Source organism: Clinocottus analis, unplaced genomic scaffold, assembly GCF_023055335.1.
Source record: "Clinocottus analis isolate CAN_PGR_092001 unplaced genomic scaffold, fCliAna1.0.p SCAF_2, whole genome shotgun sequence".
Classification (NCBI taxonomy): domain Eukaryota; kingdom Metazoa; phylum Chordata; class Actinopteri; order Perciformes; family Cottidae; genus Clinocottus; species Clinocottus analis.
Window position 1 is genome coordinate 3,096,201 of NW_027175931.1, and position 22,658 is coordinate 3,118,858.

The 22,658-nt window shown below is 48.1% G+C and overlaps 2 protein-coding genes across 4 annotated transcripts; one reads left to right on the top strand and one right to left on the bottom strand.

Annotated features, from left to right (window-relative positions):
• Window positions 1-12,760, top strand: LOC137790238 (period circadian protein homolog 2-like). Of its 3 annotated transcripts, none has more exons than XM_068584258.1 (22): window positions 1-168; window positions 2,907-3,490; window positions 4,224-4,316; window positions 4,730-4,884; window positions 5,151-5,272; window positions 5,570-5,771; window positions 6,580-6,631; window positions 6,903-7,045; window positions 7,161-7,239; window positions 7,337-7,443; window positions 7,612-7,765; window positions 7,871-7,979; window positions 8,074-8,338; window positions 8,510-8,663; window positions 8,750-8,886; window positions 9,043-9,228; window positions 9,318-9,563; window positions 9,671-11,121; window positions 11,212-11,407; window positions 11,497-11,728; window positions 11,864-12,014; window positions 12,174-12,760. In XM_068584258.1, the coding sequence occupies exons 2-22, from the start codon at window positions 3,045-3,047 to the stop codon at window positions 12,327-12,329; spliced, it is 4,836 nt and encodes a 1,611-aa protein (XP_068440359.1). In that variant the 5' UTR covers window positions 1-168; window positions 2,907-3,044; the 3' UTR covers window positions 12,330-12,760. The 3 variants fall into 3 exon arrangements, with proteins under 3 accessions (XP_068440359.1, XP_068440360.1, XP_068440361.1); XM_068584259.1 differs by having other exon boundaries at window positions 8,513-8,663; XM_068584260.1 differs by lacking the exons at window positions 1-168; window positions 2,907-3,490; window positions 4,224-4,316 and adding an exon at window positions 4,996-5,055 and having other exon boundaries at window positions 4,803-4,884.
• A 4,683-nt stretch (window positions 12,761-17,443) lies between these two features.
• On the bottom strand, window positions 17,444-20,546 carry her13 (hairy-related 13). Its single transcript, XM_068585164.1, has 4 exons — window positions 20,242-20,546; window positions 19,938-20,024; window positions 19,740-19,821; window positions 17,444-18,770 (listed from the first exon to the last, which is right to left on the bottom strand). Exons 1-4 carry the CDS (start codon window positions 20,326-20,328, stop codon window positions 18,244-18,246), a joined length of 783 nt encoding a protein of 260 aa, XP_068441265.1. The 5' UTR covers window positions 20,329-20,546; the 3' UTR covers window positions 17,444-18,243.
• Window positions 20,547-22,658: the final 2,112 nt, after the last annotated feature.

Here is a 22,658-nt window from a genome sequence, read left to right on the forward strand (position 1 = left end):
TCGGGGCGGAGCCGTTAAGCACTGTGTCAAACCGTCTCTCTGCTGTCTCCCCATTCAGGAATGCCGGTAGTTTTTCACTCAACGTCTCTCCCACCGGTTGGGTTTTGCTTCCACTCGACATCCGAGGACGACCAGTGAGAAGATTTATCTTTCGTCGTAGGCAAACAGGTTGGTTTCGTTCATCTCTACCTTTCGGTTATTGTAAAAAAAAAAAGTGGAAGAAATCGAGCGTAATACATGTATTGCGTATTAACAAATGACGTGCGCATGCGCGACAAATGTCTCGCTCTATTTATCTTACTTTCTTTAACATACAAAAATGCCGGGTTTTCCGTTCATTCCGAGAAAAAGAACAATGTGGGCTTTTGTATAATGGCCCCCTCCCCCCGTGCCCCCCAAAAAACAGCGTTTTGGTCGCGAGCTTTGAACGATATCGTGACTTTTACTGAACTGTGTCAGTATACCGTGCCGGGAATGCAGGTCAACGGGTGTGTCTGTGTGTGTTTAATAGCAGGTCAGTGGAGTTGGATGGGAGCGACTGGTTCTTCCTATTTACACATGTATTTTACATTTTCTTTCATTATAACCTTTTATCTCGTGCACGCCTGGAAATTTACTGCAATATACTATTAGCAGTAATGTATCTAGCTTGCTGCTTTTCCAGACCCTAACTGTACACACACACTCACTGAAAACCCCTTTTGGTATAGTAAGTAGGCCGTCGTGTTAATCATATTACAATTAGCTAGATGAGTTCACTGTGATGTGTTGATGCTACACCTTTGTTGGATGCAGGTAGAGATTGAGCTAATTTTGATTCATGATTATGAACAGATAAATCAGCTGGGAGTAACATAGGAATGATAAACCTTTGGCAACGCAGTTTCAGCTACGAAGACATGCTTTTAAAGTCATCATTACAACTTCAACTTGTCTTATACAGGTACATAAATCAAATTGGACCCATCCTAAGCATGTTTACAATAGTTTAAGCGAAACCTACCCCTATAGTCTGTAGTCTGGTCCTGATTTCATAAGGTATAGGTGCATGTGATGAATTGGGAAGGGGCTGTGATGTAACCCGCTGCTGTGATGTTGAGGATGTAGTACGCCATATCCATTTTTTGGGGGACATTGTCACAGTATCCTCTTCTCTCCCAAATCACTCGACTAACATTCTGCACTTTTTTTTAAATGCTTGTGTAATTCCTGTATCAAATTTCCCCTGTGCATGCACCACACAGGGCGGTGTAGCTTGGCTACAGGGAAAGCATGCAGTCTTTTTTATGAAACAGGGCTGTCACCACTGTGTGCTTCACCAGAAACATAATCTATGTGACCCAGGCAGCAGCAGCAGCAGCAGCAGCGTTATGTAATGCCACAGATCTGTGCGAGTGTATTGGGTTGGATCTACAGCTGAAGCAGGGGCTGAGCTGGAAGCAGAGGAAAGCTCACTTCCATTCAGAAAAATACAAAAAAAAAACATTTAATGATTGTACGGATGTGTGTCTCTGGGAATTTTAAAAGATATTGGGAGAAAGTTGTGCAGGGAATTGTTCAGACTTGCTTCGAATAATTTGGAAACTAGATTATGTCTTGTGTGTGGACGTGAGTGTGTCTGTGCATATGTTACATCATGGGTGGCAGATCAAGATTTTGATGTGAAAAGTCATAACAAACCCCTTCTGGCTTGCATGCGCCTGAAATGTTTTGTTTGGCGACACACTATCATTGTTAGTTTTTACGTCTTTTGTTAGCTAGGTCTTTAAAAAAAAAAAGAAAAAAACAGCCCTAAATAATTAGTTGCATAAAACAGCAAAGTGAGAAAAGTAGACCGTCTGATTCTGCCCTCTCAAAGTGCAGCCTTTTGGATTTGGTATCTCTACCTGTTGCCAGTATTTCCTTTTATTAGACATAAATAGCTTTAATACTACTAGTCTGCTGAGGAAGAGGAGGCAGAGCTGGTGAAATATGTTGCTACTGTTTTCACATTCTCATCTTTACAGCCCTGAATTCTTCTAAATGGTCTTATTTATTAATACCCATACTCCACCTGTATGCACAGTGTGGATGCTGCTATCAGAGCTCATCTATAAGGCGACTTGTGTAATTTACTGAATCTATTGCGTCATACCTCAAGGTAGATGATAGATATGAGTGTCTGCTCATGTCTATTTTTGTATTTTCGTTGTGTATTCAGGGGCCGTGTTACATAACGCTGCTGTGTTTAATGGATTCGGACTTAAGTGGACATGGACCAAAGCGTCTGTTTACCATCCTCGTCATTGTGTTTCGTATGTGTGATCGGTAACCTTGGCAACACTAGAGACACATTTTTTTTATTCATCGAGGCAGTGAGGTTTTTCTCAGAGGATGATTATATTTATAAAATGGTAATATTTAGCGAAGGCCGAGGTTGTGAATAATACACATCATTTTGAAAGCGTTTTGTTCATTCCAACCTCCAAATTCAAGGCGAAGGTTGTTTTTTTTGTTTTTTTGCTGTTTGTGTCCTCGGAGCTGCGGTTCATCTCTACAGTCTCACCTTTGAAATGGTTTGAAAGATTAAACCAGATCAAACCGGTTTTGAAGGCCTCGGTCCACCTGCAAAGGGCAAACAAAGGCCACGGGCAGACCTTTTGAAGGATACACCTGCAGCCTTGGTGTGACATTGTGTGTGTCTGTCTGTCCTGCTGGGCCTTCTTCTTTATCATCGACTTTAAAATAAATAACCGCTGAGATCCAAGGGTACTTTGGCGAATCAAATCAAAGTGGCGAATAATCTCCCACTGGGGCGTTGCCTATTTTTAGGACCTTGTTTCTTTGTTATTGATCTGCTCAATCAATCGTGCTCTGTCTTGTGAAAAGAGTTTGTCTGAGTCGTTTCTCCTGTGTTTTGTTTTCAGACTCCCGAGGCAGCGACTCCTTTTTTCCTAACCTGCTCGTGCAATGTGCTTCACGGCATCGCCAAGTGGAAGGTAACTTAACCCCGCCGCGTCGTTTTGAACTCTCGGTTTTCCGATTCTTTTTTTTTTTTTGGCGCCATGTCCGAGGAAAGCGAGCCAAAGCACTTCCTGTACTCGACCCTGGAGGGGCTGGAGAGGAACCGGGTCGGCTTCCAGCCGGAGGGAGAGGAGGGCTCTCCCCGCGGCGCCATTGGTCAACTTCACCGCATGGCCGCCGCCTACAAGAAGGCCGGCGGCGGCGGAGGAGGCGGGCGGGACGGTGTCGAGCCGGCCCCTGACCTGGGGCGGGCCTCCGAGGGGAGCGACAGCAGTCACGAGCGCCCGGCCTCTCCGGCATCCCCGCTCCAAGACAGGAAGAGACCGCGCGCGCCCCTGCATGAGGACGTGGAGATGGGCGGCAGCGGCTCCAGCGGCAGCGGGACGGAGTCCCACGGCAACGAGTCTCACGGCAACGAGTCCGTGGGCAGCTCCAGCGGCAACGGCAAGGACTCGGCCCTCATGGAGTCCTCGGGCAGCAACAAGAGGTGAGAGCACTAGTTACTAGTCGTCCAACTCGTCCATGGCGGTGGACTATATAGGTCACGGAAATGAGGTCCATTAGATGTAATGGAAGGGCCGCTTTTCTCCTCTGAGTCATTTCATTTTTTTGAGTCACTGCTGTCGTCTACAGCAGGCTGGTTTATTGTATTCCTCATCATGAGCCGCTGCAAAAGACAGCGTTTCATCTAGAATTGACTTGTCGGTTGCCGTCAAAAGCAAAACCATCTCTATACGGGACTGATTTGAAATGATCTGGACTCACAAGAAAAGAGAATGGCCCATCTGCCGGATGTCGGTTGTTGCATCACCGAGAGCCGACATCCCGAGGCCGAAATGATGTGAGCCGACAGCTTCCGCTCGGCGGCTCCAGATCTGTGCGAGGACCTTGTCTGTGTCGACCTCGTCTATATTTGCCCCCGAAGAACAGGACGGCACCAGCAGGGTCGTATCTGATACAGTCGCAAGGCCTTCAAACGAGCGATCACTTTCAAACAGCAATGTCACAGAATAGTTCTCTGTGGATTAGTTTTTCATTTTATTGCTTACAGTTAGCCGCCTGTTAGCTCCACTGTTTGTATATTTGTTGGGACTTCTAGACACCGATGCTAGGCCGGTAGCGCTCAGGGTTTACATTCTCTCAACACAAAGTCCTCCACTCGCTCCACGTGTTTAGTCTTGCCTTCCGTTACACAACGTGTTGTTGTTTGTGGTTTCCAGCTCAAACTCTCACAGCCTGTCGCCGCCGAGCAGCTCCAACGCCTTCAGCCTGATGAGCTCCGAGCAGGACAACCCTTCCACCAGCGGCTGCAGGTTAATACGCATCTTTCTTGACTTGTCGTGACTTTATTTATTTCATGTGGACATCACAATGGCACTAGAATTCTTAGCACATATGCACAAAAAGAAAAGACAAGAGTTTTTATGTCAAAAATCCTGATTCATATTCGTAAGAGATGAAGACACAGGATGAAAACTGGGAACATTTGTAGCTGTTTACTTATTTATTTCTCCTTCTGAGTGAAATGTGTCGCATGCAAACAGCAGAGAAACTTCTCAAATCTCGACCTCGTGCGGGAGGAACGACCCAATTATGCCCCCTCCTCCCTCCTTGTCTTCCTCCCTCCCTCCCTCCTCCACACACACCGTCCCCTTACACACTTAGCACCCTCTTCCGGGCGAGACATGTGGTGTTGACGCACGTGCGCCTGTCTCGTGTTTTGCAGCAGCGAACAGTCGGCCAAAGCCAAGACACAGAAGGAGCTCTTCAAGACCCTCAAGGACCTGAAGACGCACCTGCCGTCGGAGAAGCGGAGCAAGGGCAAGCCGAGCACCGTCAACACGCTGAAGTACGCGCTGCGCTGCGTCAAGCAGGTGAAAGGTGAGCCTTGCAGCCGTCGGCGCACTTTTTTTTACTCACGTTGTCGTGTGATGTCCATCGGCCGTGTGTATGCCAACAAACACACATGTTTTGGACCTATTTGGGTTATAGATTCCTGAATCATATGTGACTGTTGAAAAGCAGTTACGCAGTTACCAAGACAAATGATGGGTATGCGATAAACAGTCGCACTTTCTCATACTTTCTGAGTGTGACGTGGCGTTCGTGCATTGACGCATTTTCTCTTTTTGTTTTCCATTGTGCAGCGAATGAAGAATACTATCAGATGCTGATGATCAATGACAGCCAGCCGCCCGGGTTCGATGTCTCGTCCTACACCATCGAGGAGATCAACAGCATCACCTCCGAGTACACGCTGAAGAACAACGTGAGTGCTCCTGACGCCACTCTGAAAAGTCATTTCTCAAATGCTGAAATCTGACGATGTGAAATAAACCGCTGGTGTTTCTTTATGATTTTAATTTGTCTGTTTATTATATTTAACATGTTTTAAATGCGAGAGGATACGTCTTCAGTGCTTTGGACATCTTGAAATAGAAAGAAACTCAACTGACCAATTTCTTCTTCTTCTTCTTCTTCTTCTTCTTCTTCTTGTTCTTCTATCTTTCTTTTGTTTCTTTGTTTCTTTGTTGCTTCCATTCTTCTTCACTCTTCCTCTCCTCAGGATATTTTTGCCGTGGCCGTCTCGCTCATCACAGGGAAGATCGTCTACATCTCGGACCAGGCGGCGTCCATCTTGAACTGCAAGCGCGAAGTGTTCAACAACGCCAAGTTGGTGGAGTTCCTAGCGCCTCAGGACGTGAGCGTGTTCTACAGCTGCACCACGCCCTACAGCCTGCCATCCTGGAGCATGTGCACCGGAGCAGGTACGCACCATCCCTGAACTGGAACTGTCTTTTATGTGACTGCGTATCCTCCGTTCCCCTTCCATCGAATGCATAAGCCCACGTGTGCGTATAACTGGGCCAACACGCATGGTAGATGTTCCATTACCCACAAAGGGCACATGGAGAACCCACATGACCCGCACCACCTGCACACACACGCACCGGCACCCGGCTCCTCCTCACGGTGCATCATACACACATTGCACATATCTCGTTAACATGCTTAATCACACTTTAATGTATGCGCGCCCACTCACACACACCTGCTACATCATCGCTAAAGACACCATCACATGTTAGCGCCCTCGAGAGCTACGGAAGGTCGGAAGGCAACATGTAGTGTTTGTAGTAATTCATTCAACGTCATGTCACGTCTCCGGTGCATTTTGGAGCTTTTACGGTTTGAAATATTCGCTCTTGACGTGTTCAAAAGCAAGTTTTAGAGGTAAAGCTGCATCAAATAATAGTAGTTATTGTCCGTTTTCTCGGTTTCCATTGTCCATCCACTTAAATGTGCTCTAGTTGGTTTTGTGGTCTTACCTGGACCAGCTTGTGGTCATTTGGGGATTTCAAATCAGACCAGTGATGCTGAGCATCTGCATCTTTACATTTTGTACTTTAGTACATCATCAAATTGCTTAAGCGTAAGAAAACTGTCTCTTCTGCTTTTTTACCTGCTCACTTTTTTTTTTAGAGAGACAAACGTTATCAAGTACTTTATTCAGCCCAATCTAACGATGATGTGTATATATATATTCATCCCTCCTTCTCCACATCTCTTATTCAGACTCGTCTCCCACAGAGTGCATGCAGGAGAAGTCCTTCTTCTGCCGCATCAGGTGAGTTGAAGCATCCTTCGTCTTCTCTGGTCCACAGTTTCCTTTTCAGAGAAGCTCATTCAGCAACTATGAGCTTTTAAACGGTCTCCATCTAGTGTCCAGTAGTGGTGTTACAGCTACATTTAAAGATTCAAAGCTTTGGTTGACTATTAGAAGACAATCTGATTGCGTTATATAAGGTGTATATATAGGTTTTGATGCATTTTACACACTTTAAAGAAAGTAAATGAAGGCTGATTATTAAACAGTATTTCAACTGTGTGTTTTTTAGTGGTGGAAAGGAGCGTGAAGGACATCTGCAGTACTATCCTTTCCGCATGACCCCGTACCTGATGAAAGTCCAGGATGCCGAGCTGGGCGAGGAGCAGTTCTGCTGCCTCCTGCTGGCCGAGAGGGTGCACTCCGGCTACGAAGGTGAGGGTTTCTTCTCTTAGAGCTCAGTTTGTCCCACACGGTTCCTTTCTGTTGCTCACTCTATCTAGCTGGAGTTGTGTGACGGTCTCTTCATGTTGTTCTTCTCTCTCCACAGCACCCAGAATCCCCACCGACAAGCGCGTCTTCACCACCACACACACGCCTAACTGTGTGTTCCAGGACGTGGATGAGAGGTGGGTAGACTGAGCCTCCACACACACACACACACACATACAAACACAGTACACACACACACACACTTTAACATTTTTGCTGTTGGTTCTCCATCAGGGCCGTTCCCCTGCTGGGTTACCTCCCTCAGGACCTGATCGGGACCCCTGTGCTGCTGAATCTGCACCCGAGCGACCGACACTTGATGCTGGCCGTGCATCGGAAAAGTAAGTTGTGGTCGAGTGAAGAGAAGCGCTCGCCCCCCCCATCCTGAAGCGGTCCGAGTGTTTCCTCGTTACTATATGCTGTGTGTGTGTTCTCGACCAATCGGCGACGCGCAAAACTGTTTGGTTTCAAGCAGCTGTCACTCACTCTCTTCCTTCCGTTGCCAACAGTCATGCAGTACGTGGGCCAGCCGTTCGATCACTCCTCGATCCGTTTCTGCGCGCGAAACGGCGAGTACGTCACCATCGACACCAGCTGGTCCAGCTTCGTCAACCCCTGGAGTCGCAAGGTCTCCTTTGTCATCGGGAGGCACAAAGTCCGCATGTGAGCGCACCCGACACATCACTTCAACTCAGGGTTTTCTTTCGCCAGTCGTGCTGCGTTGGAAATGAACAGTCTGGATGACGGATTGTGTGTTGTTTTTTTCAGGGGTCCTGTGAATGAAGATGTTTTTGCAGCACCAGCTTTTCACGGAGGGAAGATCATAGACTCGGACATCCAGGAAGTTAGTGAACAGATCCACAGGCTGCTACTACAAGTATGTATACACACACACACTAGACACCCCCAATTAAATACACATGTCCATACACGTGTTTGTCAGTTTCTGTAACGGTCCTTTCCCTCTTCAGCCGGTCCACAACATGGGCTCCAGCGGCTACGGCAGCAACGGCAGCAACGGTTCCCACGAGCAGCCGGTGAGCGTCGGCTCGTCCAGCGAGAGCAACGGGAACGCGGCGGAGGAGGCCAACGAGGCCAAGCCCCCCAGGACCTTCAAGGAGATCTGCAAAGGGGTCCACATGTTGAAGAACCAGGACTCCCAGGCCGGCCCGCGCTCCCCGCCTCCCTCGCCCTCGCGGTCGGCTTCCAAGCCCGAGCAGAAGAAAACCGCCGACGGTGAGTTCAGTTCTTATAGCGGCACACTGCTGCCGCTCTGTGGAGGGAGAGCACAATTATTAGTCCCTCAACAAGAACAGTCATTTAGAAATGGGACTTGACTCGATAAATTAAGTAAAATTTTTCGTTAAATGTTTGTTTTAATTTCTGTTCATTGATCCTTTTCCTCAGCAGCAGCTCAGAAGAGTCAAGTGATGCGTCAGAAGGACTCAGCGCCCCCTCTGCAGGTCAGAGACAGTACTGCAGCCAGCGTGGAGGACTTAACGTTGAAAGACCAGACCGTCTGCTCCTACCAGCAGATCAGCTGCCTCGACAGTGTCATCAGGTAGGGCTCGATGCGCAATTTAAAGATCATATGCGTGTGTGTATTATGTGTGCGCTGATCTGATCAAACCCATTTCTGTCGCTCAGGTACCTGGAGAGTTGTAACGTCCCCATCACAGCGAAGAGGAAGTACCAGTTCTCCACCAACACCACCTCCTCCAACTCAGATGACGAGAAGAAGGGCTCAGAAGACTGCATGCAGGTGTCTCAGGACACGAACCAAGGCATGTCCACGCATGAACACATGTACTCCCGCACCTTCAGGATATTAGACCCACAATGTGCACCAGGTCGGGGTTCCCCTGCTTAACCGATAGGAACTAGACTGTTATCATGTTTGGCTTCTGAGCTAACGGTGCGATTGCTCTTTCCCCACACAGACTCTTTGATGCTGGACGCCCAGCCGGGCCTGTCGAACATGAAAGCGCTCAAGAAGCCCTCGTCGGGCCCCCTGGCGCCACTCACCCTGCCCCGCAAGGCCGAGAGCGTGGTGTCCATCACCTCCCAGTGCAGCTACAGCAGCACCATCGTCCACGTGGGAGACAAGAAGCCTCAGCCGGAGTCTGGTGAGCGTCAGCATCCCGTTACGCCGAGTAGCTGGATAATGAGTTCTGGTCTGACTGACTCGTTCATTGGCTCCTTATTCGCCCTGCAGAGATTATCGAGGACGTGGCGGAGAGCCCCGCGCCGCCGGCTCTGCACGTCAGCGTGGTGTCGCCGCCCAGCCAGGAGGAGGAGGCCTACAAGCGGCTGGGACTGACCAAGCAGGTGCTGGCCGCTCACACCCAGAAAGAGGAGCAGGCCTTCCTCCACCGCTGCCGAGAGCTGCACAACGCGCAGGCCCTCCAGAAGGACTGTTTCACGTCCCTGTACAAGCAGAGAGGTCCGGCTAACGCTGAAGGTACACGCAAGGTTTAAATAGCAACCACATTAAGTTCAAACTGTCGCTTTTCTGTTTTAAATCTGGATAACACAACCCTCCGTCTTCCCCCATGTGTAACTTTTTAGACTCCTCCGCGCTTCGAGGCGGCACCAAACACGGCACCGCCAGGCCCGAGGCGACCGCCAAGAGAGGCAGCCGCAACAGGAAGTCCAAGAAGCCGCGGATGAAGCATCCGGATTCGTCGGACAGCAGCGAATCAAACCGCAAGCCCCGCCCCCCTCTCCAGGGCCTCAACCAAACCTCGTGGTCCCTATCGGACGCGTCCGGGTCGGCTTTCAACGTCTCCTATCCCGCCATGGTGCCCGCCTACCCGCTCTACCCCCCCGCGCCTGCCTCCGCTCAGGCGCCCTGCACGGACCCCTCGTTGTCCGCCGGCTTCGGAGAGGGACAGAGCACCCGAGCGCCGCCGAGCGCCGCTCCGTTCGGCACGCCCCTTGTGACACCGGTGGTGGCCCTGGTGCTGCCAAATTACCTCTTCCCCCAAATTGGGCAGCTGGGTCCGACCGGGCAGCTGGGGGCCGCTCCCAGTCCGGCGTTTTTCCCCGAGCAGTCCCAGACGCAGCCCGCGTACGCCGCTCAGCCGGCCTTTCAGCCCCCGCTGCCAGCCTTCGCCGTGCAAACGCAGCCCCCCTACGCCGGCCAAGCGCCGTTCCCCGTGCAGACCGCCTTCACCCCGCAGACGCCCTTCGCTGCCTTGCAGCCTTTCCCGACCGCGCAGACCCCCGTCGCCGCGGTGCAGCCTTTCCAGACACCGTTCACTACAGCGCAGCCTTTCCAAACCACGCAGACCCCCTTCACCACCCTGCAGCCTTTCCAGACCACGCAGACCCCCGTCACCACGGTGCAGCCTTTCCAGACCCCCTTCACGAGCCCGCAGCCTTTCCAGACGACACAAACCCCTTTTGCTATGGCACAGCCTTTCCAGACCACGCAGACCCCCTTCACTACCCCGCCATCTTTCCAGACCACGCAGACCCCCTTCACTACCCCGCCATCTTTCCAGACCACGCAGATCCCCTTCACTACAGTCCAGCCTTTCCAACCCACGCAGCCTCCCTTCCCTACAGCGCGGCCTTTCCAGGCCCCTCCGGCGGCCTACACTCGGACCGCCTACACGACCCAGCAGCCTTTCGCGGCGCAGCCTTCTTTCCCGCTGCAGACTCAGTTTGTGACCCGAGCCCCGTATGCAGCTCGGCCGTTCCCCTACGGCCTCTCCCCCGAGCCGCCCAAATCCGTGGCCCTGGACCTCCGAGAGGGGGGGGCGGCGGCGGCAGCGTCGCGCTCCTCCACGCCGGCGTCCGGAGCGCGGGAGCCGACCACGTCGCCGCCGCTGTTCGAGTCGCGCTGCAGCTCGCCGCTGCAGCTCAACTTGCTGAGCATGGAGGAGGGGCATCGCTCGGTGGAACGGCAGGATAGCACGGCGGGATGCAATGGCTCGGCGGCGGCGGCAGCAGCAACAGCAGCATCGGGGGCAGCCGGGGAGAAGCTGGCAGTCAAGACCGAGAGCCGCCAACAGGTGAGGGGGGTCGCACGACGTCTCGAGTAAAGAACTCACACCGCCACATGAAGTCGCAGAGCTGACGGTGTGCTGCCTGGTGTTTTTCAGGCGGAGTCTGCAGGAGACGGGGCTCACAGCGACGGATACTCCTCGTCCTGCGATTTGCTGGACATCCTGCTGCAGGAGGACTCCCACTCCAGGACAGGGTCGGTCACCTCCGGCTCCACGGGGTCCGGCTCGGGGTCGGGGTCGGGCTGCAACGGCAGCGGTACATCAGCTAGCGGGGCTTCTGGCTGCCGAACAGGTCAGGAGAGGTTTAAGCCGCTCAATGACGTTTCTGATTGGTTAGCTTCCTTTTAAAATAATTCTTCTATTTCTTTTTCTCTCTCATAGGAAGCAGCAACACTAGCAAATACTTTGGCAGCATCGACTCTCTGGAGCGCGACCCAAAGGCCAAAGCCAAGGTGAGAGGCGGAGGAGACTCTGAAGGAAGCCCGTCGCAGACCAAGCTCTCAACGCAAAGCGACGGGGAGCATTTCATCAAATACGTTCTCCAGGAGCCCCTCTGGCTGATGATGGCCAACGCCGACAAAGAGGTGATGATGACATACCAAATGCCGTCCAGGTGAGTCAGACTGGGATTACGCGTTGTTTTAAGAAGGATGCACTTTTCTTTTTAAGGCCCTTCTTTCATTCTGATAGCCTGAACATTTCTCTGTGACCGATTCTTTTTTTCTCTTCTTTTTCGCGACCCTTTCAGGGACATTCAGAGGGTTCTGCGAGAAGACAAGGAGAGGCTGAGGCAGATGCAGAAGAGCCAGCCGCACTTGACCTCCGACCAGCGGCGAGAGCTGATGGAGCAACACCCCTGGATGAGGAGGGGAGGTCTGCCCGCCGCCGTCAATGTGAAGGTCGGTACCACGCGCTGTGTCTCCAAGGAGAAACATCTTGAATATTTACATGTGGATGGATATAAGTCAGATGTTGAGTGTATTTAATATCTGCCTGGTGTGTGTGTGTGTGTGTGTGTGTGTGTGTGCGTGTGTGTATTTGTGTGTGTTTTTTTTCAGGAGTGTGTGTACTGCGAAGACGCGGCGGCGACGCCCATCGAGGAGAACCTGTCGCACATGGACATGGGCGAGCTCGCCGAGGAGCTGCGCCGTGAGGGCCAGAGCGCCCAGAGCCAGTCGGAGAAGTCTCAGCCTCAACCAGACGCCGGCTCCTGAACACACACACACACACACACACACACACACACACACACACACACACACACACACACATGCACACACAAGCCGCCAGCAGAGGGACACACTCAACCAGAAATGGACCTTTGGGCAAAACAGTGGGCTCAAGCTGCTAATGTGCAGTTCCTACGCTGCCCTTACAGGGGGCAGTAGCACTTTATGAGGGTCTTTTGTATACATGGCCCTCATATAGTACTTTTGCCAGCTCTCTCTCACTCACACACACACACACACACACACACACACACACTCTGAAAGACTCTTGATGGTTGGTGACTTTTTAAGCCTCCCAGGCATTTTTTTTTATTTTGTATACTATGGTCTCTTTGACAGAGGCAACATGAGCAGATATTATTTTATGTAATAGATAATGGGTGTCTTATAAATATGAATATATGTGAGATGACAAAGGAATAGTATTTTCTTGTTTGCCACATGGTGTCATTCAGGCCCTTAAACCCCCCTCCCACACCTCCTTTTGTTTAGTTTTTTAACCCTGTAGAATACATGTGGTGCACAGTGGATGATGTAGTCCTGGTCAAAGGGCAGGGACCCCCACTTTTGTGTCGCCAAAGAGTTTTTTTTATCCCCCTACTCTCCTCTGAACCTGGTGTTTGCATTATCCAGACACGGGGCGGTGGTTGCACTCGACTCAACAGCCGACAACACGACACTCTGTCGGCCGAGAGTAACGTTCCTTTAACGGTGACGATCCCATTTCATCCACTCAAACGTAAAAATCACGTATTTATTTTTTACCAGATATTATATCTAGAATAGATTGTTGTGAAGCTTAAGCCAAATATACATAAATACATATATACATAGTCACCGTTTACAGGCCATCGACAGTTCCCTCGACAGGATGTTAAAGGTCGCTTTACTCTTGAGGAATAAGACGTAGAGAGTCCGCCGGAGTGCATTTTTACAGAATAACCTCCATGTGTGTTGCGGGCCTCACAGGTGCTATGAACAAGTGTGCGTCGTCATCACAGGTGAAGAAGAAGAAGCTGCTGACATACTTTGTTACATGAAAGCAGCAGGAAAATCAACACGAGAGGTTGAGAGGACGGAGGTTTAAACCTTTTTGCATCGCGGCTTCAAATCAGGGTCAAAGCTGAAGAAATGTGGATTATTTTTGTTCCCTTTCACCTCCAGTAAACACCTTTTTATTTTATTTTTTTTAAATGTGTTTTTTTTAAGGTGTATCCATGTACATTTCAGAATATTTAAGTGATAGAATGTTTTCTGCCAGTAATCAGCGGGGATTTTTTATACATTATGCAAAGCGACAGATCGCTTTTTTAGAAGCTGTTGGTCGGAGTGATTGTGAAATAACCGCGTTCATCCAGCACGCACGTCGTACACTGTAGCATCGAAGGCGGCCATATTGCCTCAGTGACCTTCTGTAGAACACAGGAAGTGGCGCTCGGCGTGAAACGTTTGAGGAAAAGCGGTCTCCATGTAGTTGAGGTAAACAATGGGAGCGCTGGGAAACGGCTCTGGTGCTACGACAGAGCGGAGGAGGGCGGGGCTTGTGAATGTAACGCAGACTAAACCTATGGTTTTGTTTTTATTTTTGTATTTTATTTTTGTATTTTCTCCTCCAATGTGTTTTTTTTTGTTTTGGTGAAGGCGAAAGCCTTTTGATTGTCATCGGGGGACGAGACCCTACCTCCTTAAGAAGAAACTAAAAAACCAGGTCATGTTACTGTAAGCAGAACGTGTGTTTATTTGTTTGTTTGTTTGTTTGTATGTGGGCAAAACGCAATGGACGGAGCGGGTAACACAATATCTCAAGAGGGGCTCATCCCAACGCCCGCCTGTGTACAACACATTAAGAAAAAGAAAGAAAAAAGCCAGAATGAATGCTGATTTTTACACAAGTGACACACACACACTAGTGGGCCGTTGGACGCCCCCCCCCCCCCCCTCCCTCCCAACTGTAAACACACAAACACAAGCGGTACTGGCACATGATGTTGTGTATAGTCATGTAAAATGTTTTGTAGGTAAAGAAATATGTTTTACTGTTTTGAGAAACAGAATTGTAATAAAATGACAGAAATAGAAACGGTGTGAGGGGGTTTATTTTTATGTCTTAGAAAAAGTAGAATAGGCGGTAGAGGAAGAGGAGAAGATGTAGAAGAAAGAAGAGGAGGAGAAGATGTAGAAGAAAGAAGAGGAGGAAAAGATGTAGAAGAAGAGGAGAAGAAGGTGTAGATGGAGAAGGTGTAGATGGAGGAGAAGGAAGAGAAGAAGAAGAGGAGAAGATGAAGAGTCGTCAATGAATGGAATGAACCATTGTTTTTGCAAGACATCAGCTGATTTGAAGAGAGCTGCAAAATATTTGTTTTCCTTGTAGCTTTCTGTCGATTTACTTTCTTAATTTAATTGTTTGGTTTATAAAAATATCTCGAAAAACACAAATCAAACACTACATCGAGCACACAGCGTGCCGAGGAGGGCGGGATCTCCCCGGGGAATCAGTGAGTCTCTGCAGCATCTGCCTCTCCTCTGCTCCGCCGTTGAAAATCCCTCCGGCGCCAACTGTTGCATCCCTCTGACCTTTTGACCTTTGAATTCATATGCGCGCTCACACAACACGCAGCTGATGGTGGGCCCGCCCTCCCTCCTTCCCTCCCTTCCTTTCCCGTCTGCAGCTCGTCTTTTAAGACTTACAATCTGGTGACCGGTCTGCGGTGTCGATGGAGGGAAGTTGTCTCTCCTCAGACAGACGATCCTGGACTTTAACTGATTTTAAATGTTTTATTCTTTACAAAAACTAACTTTCTTACTAAAAACCAACATGAGAACGTGTTCCTCTTCAGGGGAGAGCTAACCCGTTTCTTAAACATTTAGAATTGACCGTTATAAACTTATTTTTTTAGCCGTTAAAACGGCGCACTCCGACTTCCGGTTTAACATTATTTTTCACCTTCAAAATAAAAGCACCTTACAACGAAACATGAAACCAAATACATTTTGCTTAAGGCAGACCAAAACATGCAACAAAAAACAACAAATTTGATTGAGAAACGGTTTCTAACTTTAGCACAAATTGAGTTACTGACAAAAGTGTTTCTGGTCTGATTTAGATTTGATTCATTTGATTGATTTCACGGCAGCTTAGATAACAAAAAACAATGCAAAAAAAGCAAGGATAGTAATGATAAGCACTGTACAATAGGCCTGTACTTCTCAACAATGTACAATAGGGTGTGACTGAAATTACTACCCACCCGCTTCCTTCCATACGCCCCAACATACACCCTACAGGCCACACACACACACACACACACACACACACACACAATACTGTTTTAGGGCACAAAGCGTACGCTCCAGGACATTGTGCGCTACTTTAGTTTACTTTGGCTTGGCTGAAATGTACAGGAGTCTAAAAATAGACAGACAGAATAAAAGGCAGCTGCCATGTTGATGCTCAACAATGGAAATGCTGCAGAGATGCTATGACAGTCAACATCTTGTACTTCAGTAAACACATAATATTAATACCACCACATGGTGTAAATACTCTTTAACAAGTATGAGTCCTGCATTAAAATACATAAATCAAGTAAATTATTAAAGTGTTGCATCAAAACAAACGTTAAGTATAATTACTCATACTTGTTTTAATATGCTGCATGGAGCTTAATCTATAATAACACACCATCAGTTATTAGTTAGGTGGATAACTAACTAGTCCCTTATTAGTAACTCTTTTTGTAACAAACATGTGGCGCAGTTAACGTACATGACTATAAAGTATCGGACACGTGCACGTGATTGCACGTTCACGCGAAACTCAAAACGGCTCCACTGCGCCTCTAGTGGCCGAAGATTATATATATATATATATATATATATATATATATATATATATATATATATATATATATATATATATATATATATATATATATATATATGCATAATAAAGCCAACTTGAAGGGGGTTTATATGTGTGCTCGTTAAATCTATTACATCACACGGAGTCTATACTTTGACTGTGGGGTCGTCACGTGACTCGCAGGTGGAGGATTTCACGTTCAAATGACTCTTCGTGTAAATACAACACATTCTTCGTCCTCAGAGAGTACATGTCTCTCTGTGTGTGTGTCTCTCGATGATCAAGTGTCAGTGTGTGTGTGTGTGTGTGTGTGTGTGTGTGTGTCAGTGTGTGTTCGCGCGCGCGACCCTTTGAAGAGCCGCAGCCCTCTCGTCCCCTTTGTAGCGCCTCTTTCAGCTGCGCGGCTTCTTCTTTTGACGCTCCTCTGTCAAACTGCCGCAGCTTTGATCTTCGTGTCTCGTCCGCTCCCATTTCAATGTGTTTCCTCCGTCGTTCACACCCAGGTCCAGTATGTGAACACCCCGCCCTCCTCCACCTCCTCCACCACCGTGCTGTGTCAAGTATCCCTCCTGCACTGCAGGGATCATCTGACAGAACATGACAATGACTTTAATATGATTATTATTTTTAATCTTCCGGTTGTTCTCGTGTGTCTTCTGAGCCCTTCAGAGACACACGAGCCCCGGTAGCTGGTCCAGACACCATCCAGACAGGATCTAACGACCCTTTTGTCCGCCGAGGTGAGAGCTACGACACTTTGGCGCAGAGGTGCGACTTCTTTCATGTGCGCACGCGCAACGCGCGTCCCCGCGGCAGGTCGGGAAGGTGAAAACAGGAAGAAGAACAGGATCAAATCTCACATATCTCAAAGGGTTATGATGTAATATTCATTTATTTTAACCGGTGTCTTGTTCACATTGACTTTTTCAGAGGTCAAAGTGCATTCTGGGAGGAAAAAGGCTTTTATTTGGAGAAATGATGTTTGGCCTTTTTTTGGAGGGTCCTAATTGAATACAATCAAACTAAGTGCTTTGAAGAGCTTATTAGCTTAAATCCTATCACACAAATTAGCCCGCCATCCCTCAAGAGAGCACAAAAAAATGTATTTTCTAAACAATAACATTCACTGATGATATTTTATCTCATACATTTTTGTAGTTGTTTTTACTTTTTTTTTTTTAAATCATGTTTCCGGTCACACTAAACTCTCCGACGTCGAGTCAATCAGGCGACAGCGTTTCACTTCCATACTTTTTATTTAGCAAAATTCAGACATTTCTAGACACCAACACAACATAAAGTGGTCATTCTGCAAAGAGGCTACTGGTCCCATAAACTACAGGCCTTATGACATACGATAGAAATATTTATATTAATCAGAGGCATTGCCAAACTTCTCGGGTTTTCTAAAAAAAAAAAAAAAAAAGAGCTTTTCTGCACAGACAAAATCCTATATACACACACAAACACAAAGAGTTATGGACGCAAAAATCAAAAAAGTGTGAACTTGAGCCGTTTTCCCCGCCTGTCCTTTTGTCGGGTTCTAAGTGACGATGAGGCAGAGACGTCTCCGTCCCTCTGCAGGTGTGAGGAAGAGTCAAGACACAGAGGAGGGGCCCTTGAGAGAGAGGAAAGGGCCCCTACGCGATGAGATAAAAAGGAAAACTCCAACCTTGAACACGCCCACCGATGTGATTTCTCGACATTTTCCCAGAATGCCAAAGGGCCGGATTCAAACGTGCCTTGCGTTCAGTTGAAGAGAAAAGCGACGGCGTCTCCACAAAACGCCAACGGGGGCCCTCAGACACACCGCCTGTGCACGTGGGATCAACCGCCTCGTCCGCTGTTGGTCCCTCTGTGTCTTGGAGAGCGTGTTTTTTTTTTGGGATTATTGAACGATCAATGTGCTGGAATCCAGAAGCAAAATCCATGAATGTGGGCCGGTTGATCTGGAGGCCGGCTCACACCGCCGGGAAATAGTTTTTGAACGCATTGTAGAGCGGACTTTTCGGGCATCCCAACGGCGTTCCATCCCTCCTACCAGGGTCTCCACATGGAGCGCGGGTACGTCCCGGTGGGCGTGGCCAGCGACGCCTCCCTGTTCTCCGAGCCCTCGGTGGAGCTCTGGTTGTGCTCGCTGTCGGTCTCGTCCAGGTCGGAGCACAAGTCCTCGCCGGACTCGCTGGAGGGCACCGAGGAGGATGAGGAGGAGGATGAGGAGGAGGAGGAGGAGGACGACGACAACGACGACGACGAACCGCTGGACATGCTCCTCCCTCCGGGCGAGGCCGGGGTCGAGCTCGGCGGCGACTGGTCGCCCCCCGGCCAAGCGCCGCCACCGCCGTCGCCGTCGCTCCCGGAAGCGTCCGCGATCAGGTCCGTCAGCACGTCCTGCAGGTGGTCCTCGTTCAGGGGCATGCACTCCAGCAGGTGGTTGAGGAGCTCCGCCGCCACCGTGGCGTCGATCCCGGGGCAGCTGGACACGAAGGTGTGGACCTCGTGCATGCACTGGATGTAGCCGGCCGCGAAGCGCTCGCTGGCTTCTCGGCCGAGTGCGTCTGTTTCTGCGGAGGGAGATAGAGGGAGAAAGATCGTGAAGGGGATGCGTCTCCATCAGCTGGGCGGCAGACATGAGAGAGCAGATCAAATATAGTGAAAGTAAACAGATAGAAGAGTAAACAAGGACTGGTATCCCCTCTAACATGTAGTATTCCCTATGATACATACACATATCCCCTCTAACATGTAGTATTCCCTATGATACATACACATATCCCCTCTAACATGTAGTATTCCCTATGATACATACACATATCCCCTCTAACATGTAGTATTCCCTATGATACATACACATATCCCTCTAACATGTAGTATTCCCTATGATACATACACATATCCCTCTAACATGTAGTATTCCCTATGATACATACACATATCCCTCTAACATGTAGTATTCCCTATGATACATACACATATCCCCTCTAACATGTAGTATTCCCTATATTACATGTAGTATTATACTCGTATTCCCTCTAACATGTCTACCTGTGACTCTTCCTCATGGGTTGCATAGAGTCCCCCCCCCCCTTGCTTTATTTGGAGCCCTGAAGTTAAATTACAAAATAAAAGCTCAAAAGATTCAAGAAAACCTTGGATAGCTATAACCACCTTTTTGGAAAGATTAGGACCTAAAGAATCAGAATCTGCAACATGAATCACAATAAAACAAAACCTTGGCTTGTTAGGAAGGAGTTTCTGTCAAAAAAAACCTGTTGTTTGATTAAAAATTTTTTTTTTTAAATCCATATTTTTATGCCATAAGATTGTCTGAATGGGGCATGCTGGGAGGATATTCGCGCACTGTTTCCAAAAGGTTAAAGATCTCCGTGACCCCTTCAGGGTGTCCCACTGCGCTCAATCTCAGGTGGAAGTATTTGCATCCCCTTGATCGATTCACGCCTGAGGACACAAGAGGATGCAACCCGCTGTTGTCACGTCAGCGTCAGATCGGATCAGATCAAAGTCGCGCGCACCTTGGGTTCGGTTCTTCAGAACATCCTCCACCTTCTTCACCGTCATCTCCAGCACCTCCGCGTTCTCCATCTTGGAGTGAAACTGTAAGTGAGGGGGAAGAAGGAGACACACAGACACTGTGGACATGTAGCACGCATCAGAGCAGGACAGGTGAGCTGTACAACGAGGAGGGGCCGTGTGGGCTTCCGTAGACTCACGTCCGTGTCCGCCAGCAGAGTCCGCAGCTCCTGCAGACTCTCGTTGATGCGGGCTCGCCGCTTCTTCTCCACCAGCGGCTTCCTGGTCTGCGGAAACGCACACAAAGATCTTCGGTGAGTGACATGACATGAGGTCGCATCGCACTATATCTGGGATAATGAACCCACACGTCAACGTGTACGCGCTGTACGCGCAACAGTTAGCGGCGACACTTTAACATTACAGGCTGTCAGCGGCGTGACAAGTGCGTCACCGACAAGTGTCCAAAAAAAAAAAAAAAAAAGAGTCCCGCAAAGCAGGTACCTTTCTGTCCCCCTTCTGGATCCCGTAGTACGGCTCATCTTCCTCCATATCGAGCTCGGGGTTGCTGGGCCGAGCCGAGGGGGCCATGTTGGGTCTTCTGTGACTCCTGCTGCTGCTTTTTTTTTTTTTTTCTCCAGTCAGCCAAAAGAGGAGCAACTGGCGAACGGAACCGGTTACAATGAGAGAGCGAGAGAGAGAAAGAGAGTGTAAAAAAAAAAAAAAAAAAAAGACGACCAGCTCGCACCGAGGCGCCCTGTGTTTGTTGTGCGATCCTAGTGAGCCGCGCTGCTGGCGCTGCGTGCCGTTGTTAGTATTTATAGGAGCTCATTAGCATGTGAAAGGGGGCGCGCTGCTCGGGCTGAGGGACAACGGAGCGCGCACGGCCGGAGCCAATCAGCGCGCGCTCCCTTTGTCTCCGGCCAGCGCGGGCCCGCGCCCCGAGGAGCTGCACGAGCTTTAACCCGGACACTTTATTGTGTCACGGGACCGACCGACCGGTTTTTGTTTATTTTTTGGAACTTTTTTTTTGTTTCATTTTCAACCCAACAGAACAAACCATGACATTTAAAATGCATATAATAACATAAAATAATAATCAAAACAGTAATATTACTATCAATAGCTTAGTTTATGGTAAGTATGAATGCTAATTTACAAATTTACATATGAGGAAAAAAATGTTAATGTATTTTTTTGCCGGTGTGTCATTTGTGCCTGTTAGAGCGATATTATGAAGGTAGATTTGTGTCTTTTTTACCCAAGCAAATTTCTAGTTTGTAAGTAAATTATCTCTAAATCTTTGCTCTTTTTTAAAATTAAAAAAAAATTGCTCAAAAAAAAAAAAAAAAAAAAAAGACTCAAAAAAAGTAATTTGCTCGAAAAAAAAAAAACTCGAAAAAAATGCTCTCAAAACTAAAATTACCTCTCAAAAAAAAACTGCTCTCAAAACTGCTCTGTTGACATGCAGCCCCACTTTCTGCCCGCATGTACTGTTAGCCCACAGTCGCTAACGGTACATGCACCTGATGCTATGTTAGCCAATGTTAGCAACGCATGTATGATACAAAATCCTATGAGTTTGGTTGTTTGGAAAATATGTTTGGAGCGCTGTAACATCTCAGAGGAAGATGCTTCATTGAGCTGTGACACTGCGGTTCATCTCTTCTGTCTTCATTCCAGTCGACCAAAAGATCTGTAACGTTTTGTGGAGACCTGCTACAAGTACCAGAGACACATTTCTAGGACCTGGTGTGTACTATACGTTAGGCCATTTTTTTTTTTTTTTGATGGCAAATTTTTTTTAAGAAAGCACATTTTTTAGAGCGTTTTTTGGGGTTTTTTTGGGGCGTTTTTTTAGAGCAAATTTTTTTTTAAAGCAAATTTTTTTTCAGAGCGTTTTTTTTTAGACCGTTTTTTTTTAGAGCAATGTTTTTTGAGAGAATTTTCTCTTTTTTTGCTTTTAGAGAGCAAGGATTTGGAGCAATTTTTTTGGGGGGGGAAAGCGGTTTTTTTTAGAGCGGTTTTTTAGAGCATTTTTGTAGAGCATTTTTTTGAGAGAGCAATTTTTTTTTGAGAGCAAAGATTTGGAGATAATTATATTATATATATATATATATATATATATAGATATAGATATAGATATAGATATATAGATATAGATATAGATATAGTTGAATCTGATCTGAACACATCCCCTCTCTTCCTTTTTTTTACACCCTGCCCGACCAAGTCTTCATTCTGCTTAGTTTCGTGTCCGAGCCTCAGCAGATTTAACCGGCTGTGTGTGTGTGTGTGTGTGTGTGTGTGTGTGTGTGTGTGTGTGTGTGTGTGTGTGTGTGTGTGTGTGTGTGTGTGTGTGTGTTGCGGATGTAACGCGATGCCTTCAGTTGGCAGCTGCTGCTGCTGCTGCCGGCGGCCCCTCGGCCCCTCGGCCCAAACTGAATCAGCCGGGGGAATTAAGGGCCCTTCTCCAAAGAAAGCGACAGGTGTTGGCCTGCGCCTCGTTTGTTCTCCGTTTGTTTGGTGACTTCTGATTTGTGTGCAACTGAATTTCTCACGTTGTGTGCTCCGCTGCGCGCGACAGGTCACATAATATCTGGTCGAATATGTACATATATTATATATAATACTCACTCATTCGAGCTGTTATACACTAATGATGAAGCTGTCATCTTTTGATATAACATTGTGTGCAGTAACTGATGTCAGTGCTGGAGACTTTTGCAGTTTCTGACGTGCTGGTTTAGTCCTTTGCGCGCAAAGTGTGTTTGTTTATGTGCAATAAGCGCGCTCAGCCCTCGTCACTATACACGTTCAGTACACTGTATTATCATGCAAATGACCCCCTCCTCACAATAGAGCATGTTATGTCTGCTCATAACACCACGCAGGCATCTGTGCCACCTTCCAGGTGAATG

What these genes read in the sequence shown, in the direction of transcription:
- her13 (XM_068585164.1), bottom strand. Translation starts at nt 20,328, where the DNA reads ATGGCCCCCTCGGCTCGGCCCAGCAACCCCGAGCTCGATATGGAGGAA. An exon ending in TCCAGAAGGGGGACAGAAAG is followed by an intron (nt 20,025 to 20,241) that starts GTACCTGCTTTG and finishes GCGTTTCCGCAG; the next exon opens with ACCAGGAAGCCGCTGGTGGA. An exon ending in TCTGAAGAACCGAACCCAAG is followed by an intron (nt 18,771 to 19,739) that starts GTGCGCGCGACT and finishes CTCCCTCCGCAG; the next exon opens with AAACAGACGCACTCGGCCGA.
- LOC137790238 (XM_068584258.1), top strand. Translation starts at nt 3,045, where the DNA reads ATGTCCGAGGAAAGCGAGCCAAAGCACTTCCTGTACTCGACCCTGGAG. An exon ending in TCCTCGGGCAGCAACAAGAG is followed by an intron (nt 3,491 to 4,223) that starts GTGAGAGCACTA and finishes TGTGGTTTCCAG; the next exon opens with CTCAAACTCTCACAGCCTGT. An exon ending in GAGCATGTGCACCGGAGCAG is followed by an intron (nt 5,772 to 6,579) that starts GTACGCACCATC and finishes TCTCTTATTCAG; the next exon opens with ACTCGTCTCCCACAGAGTGC.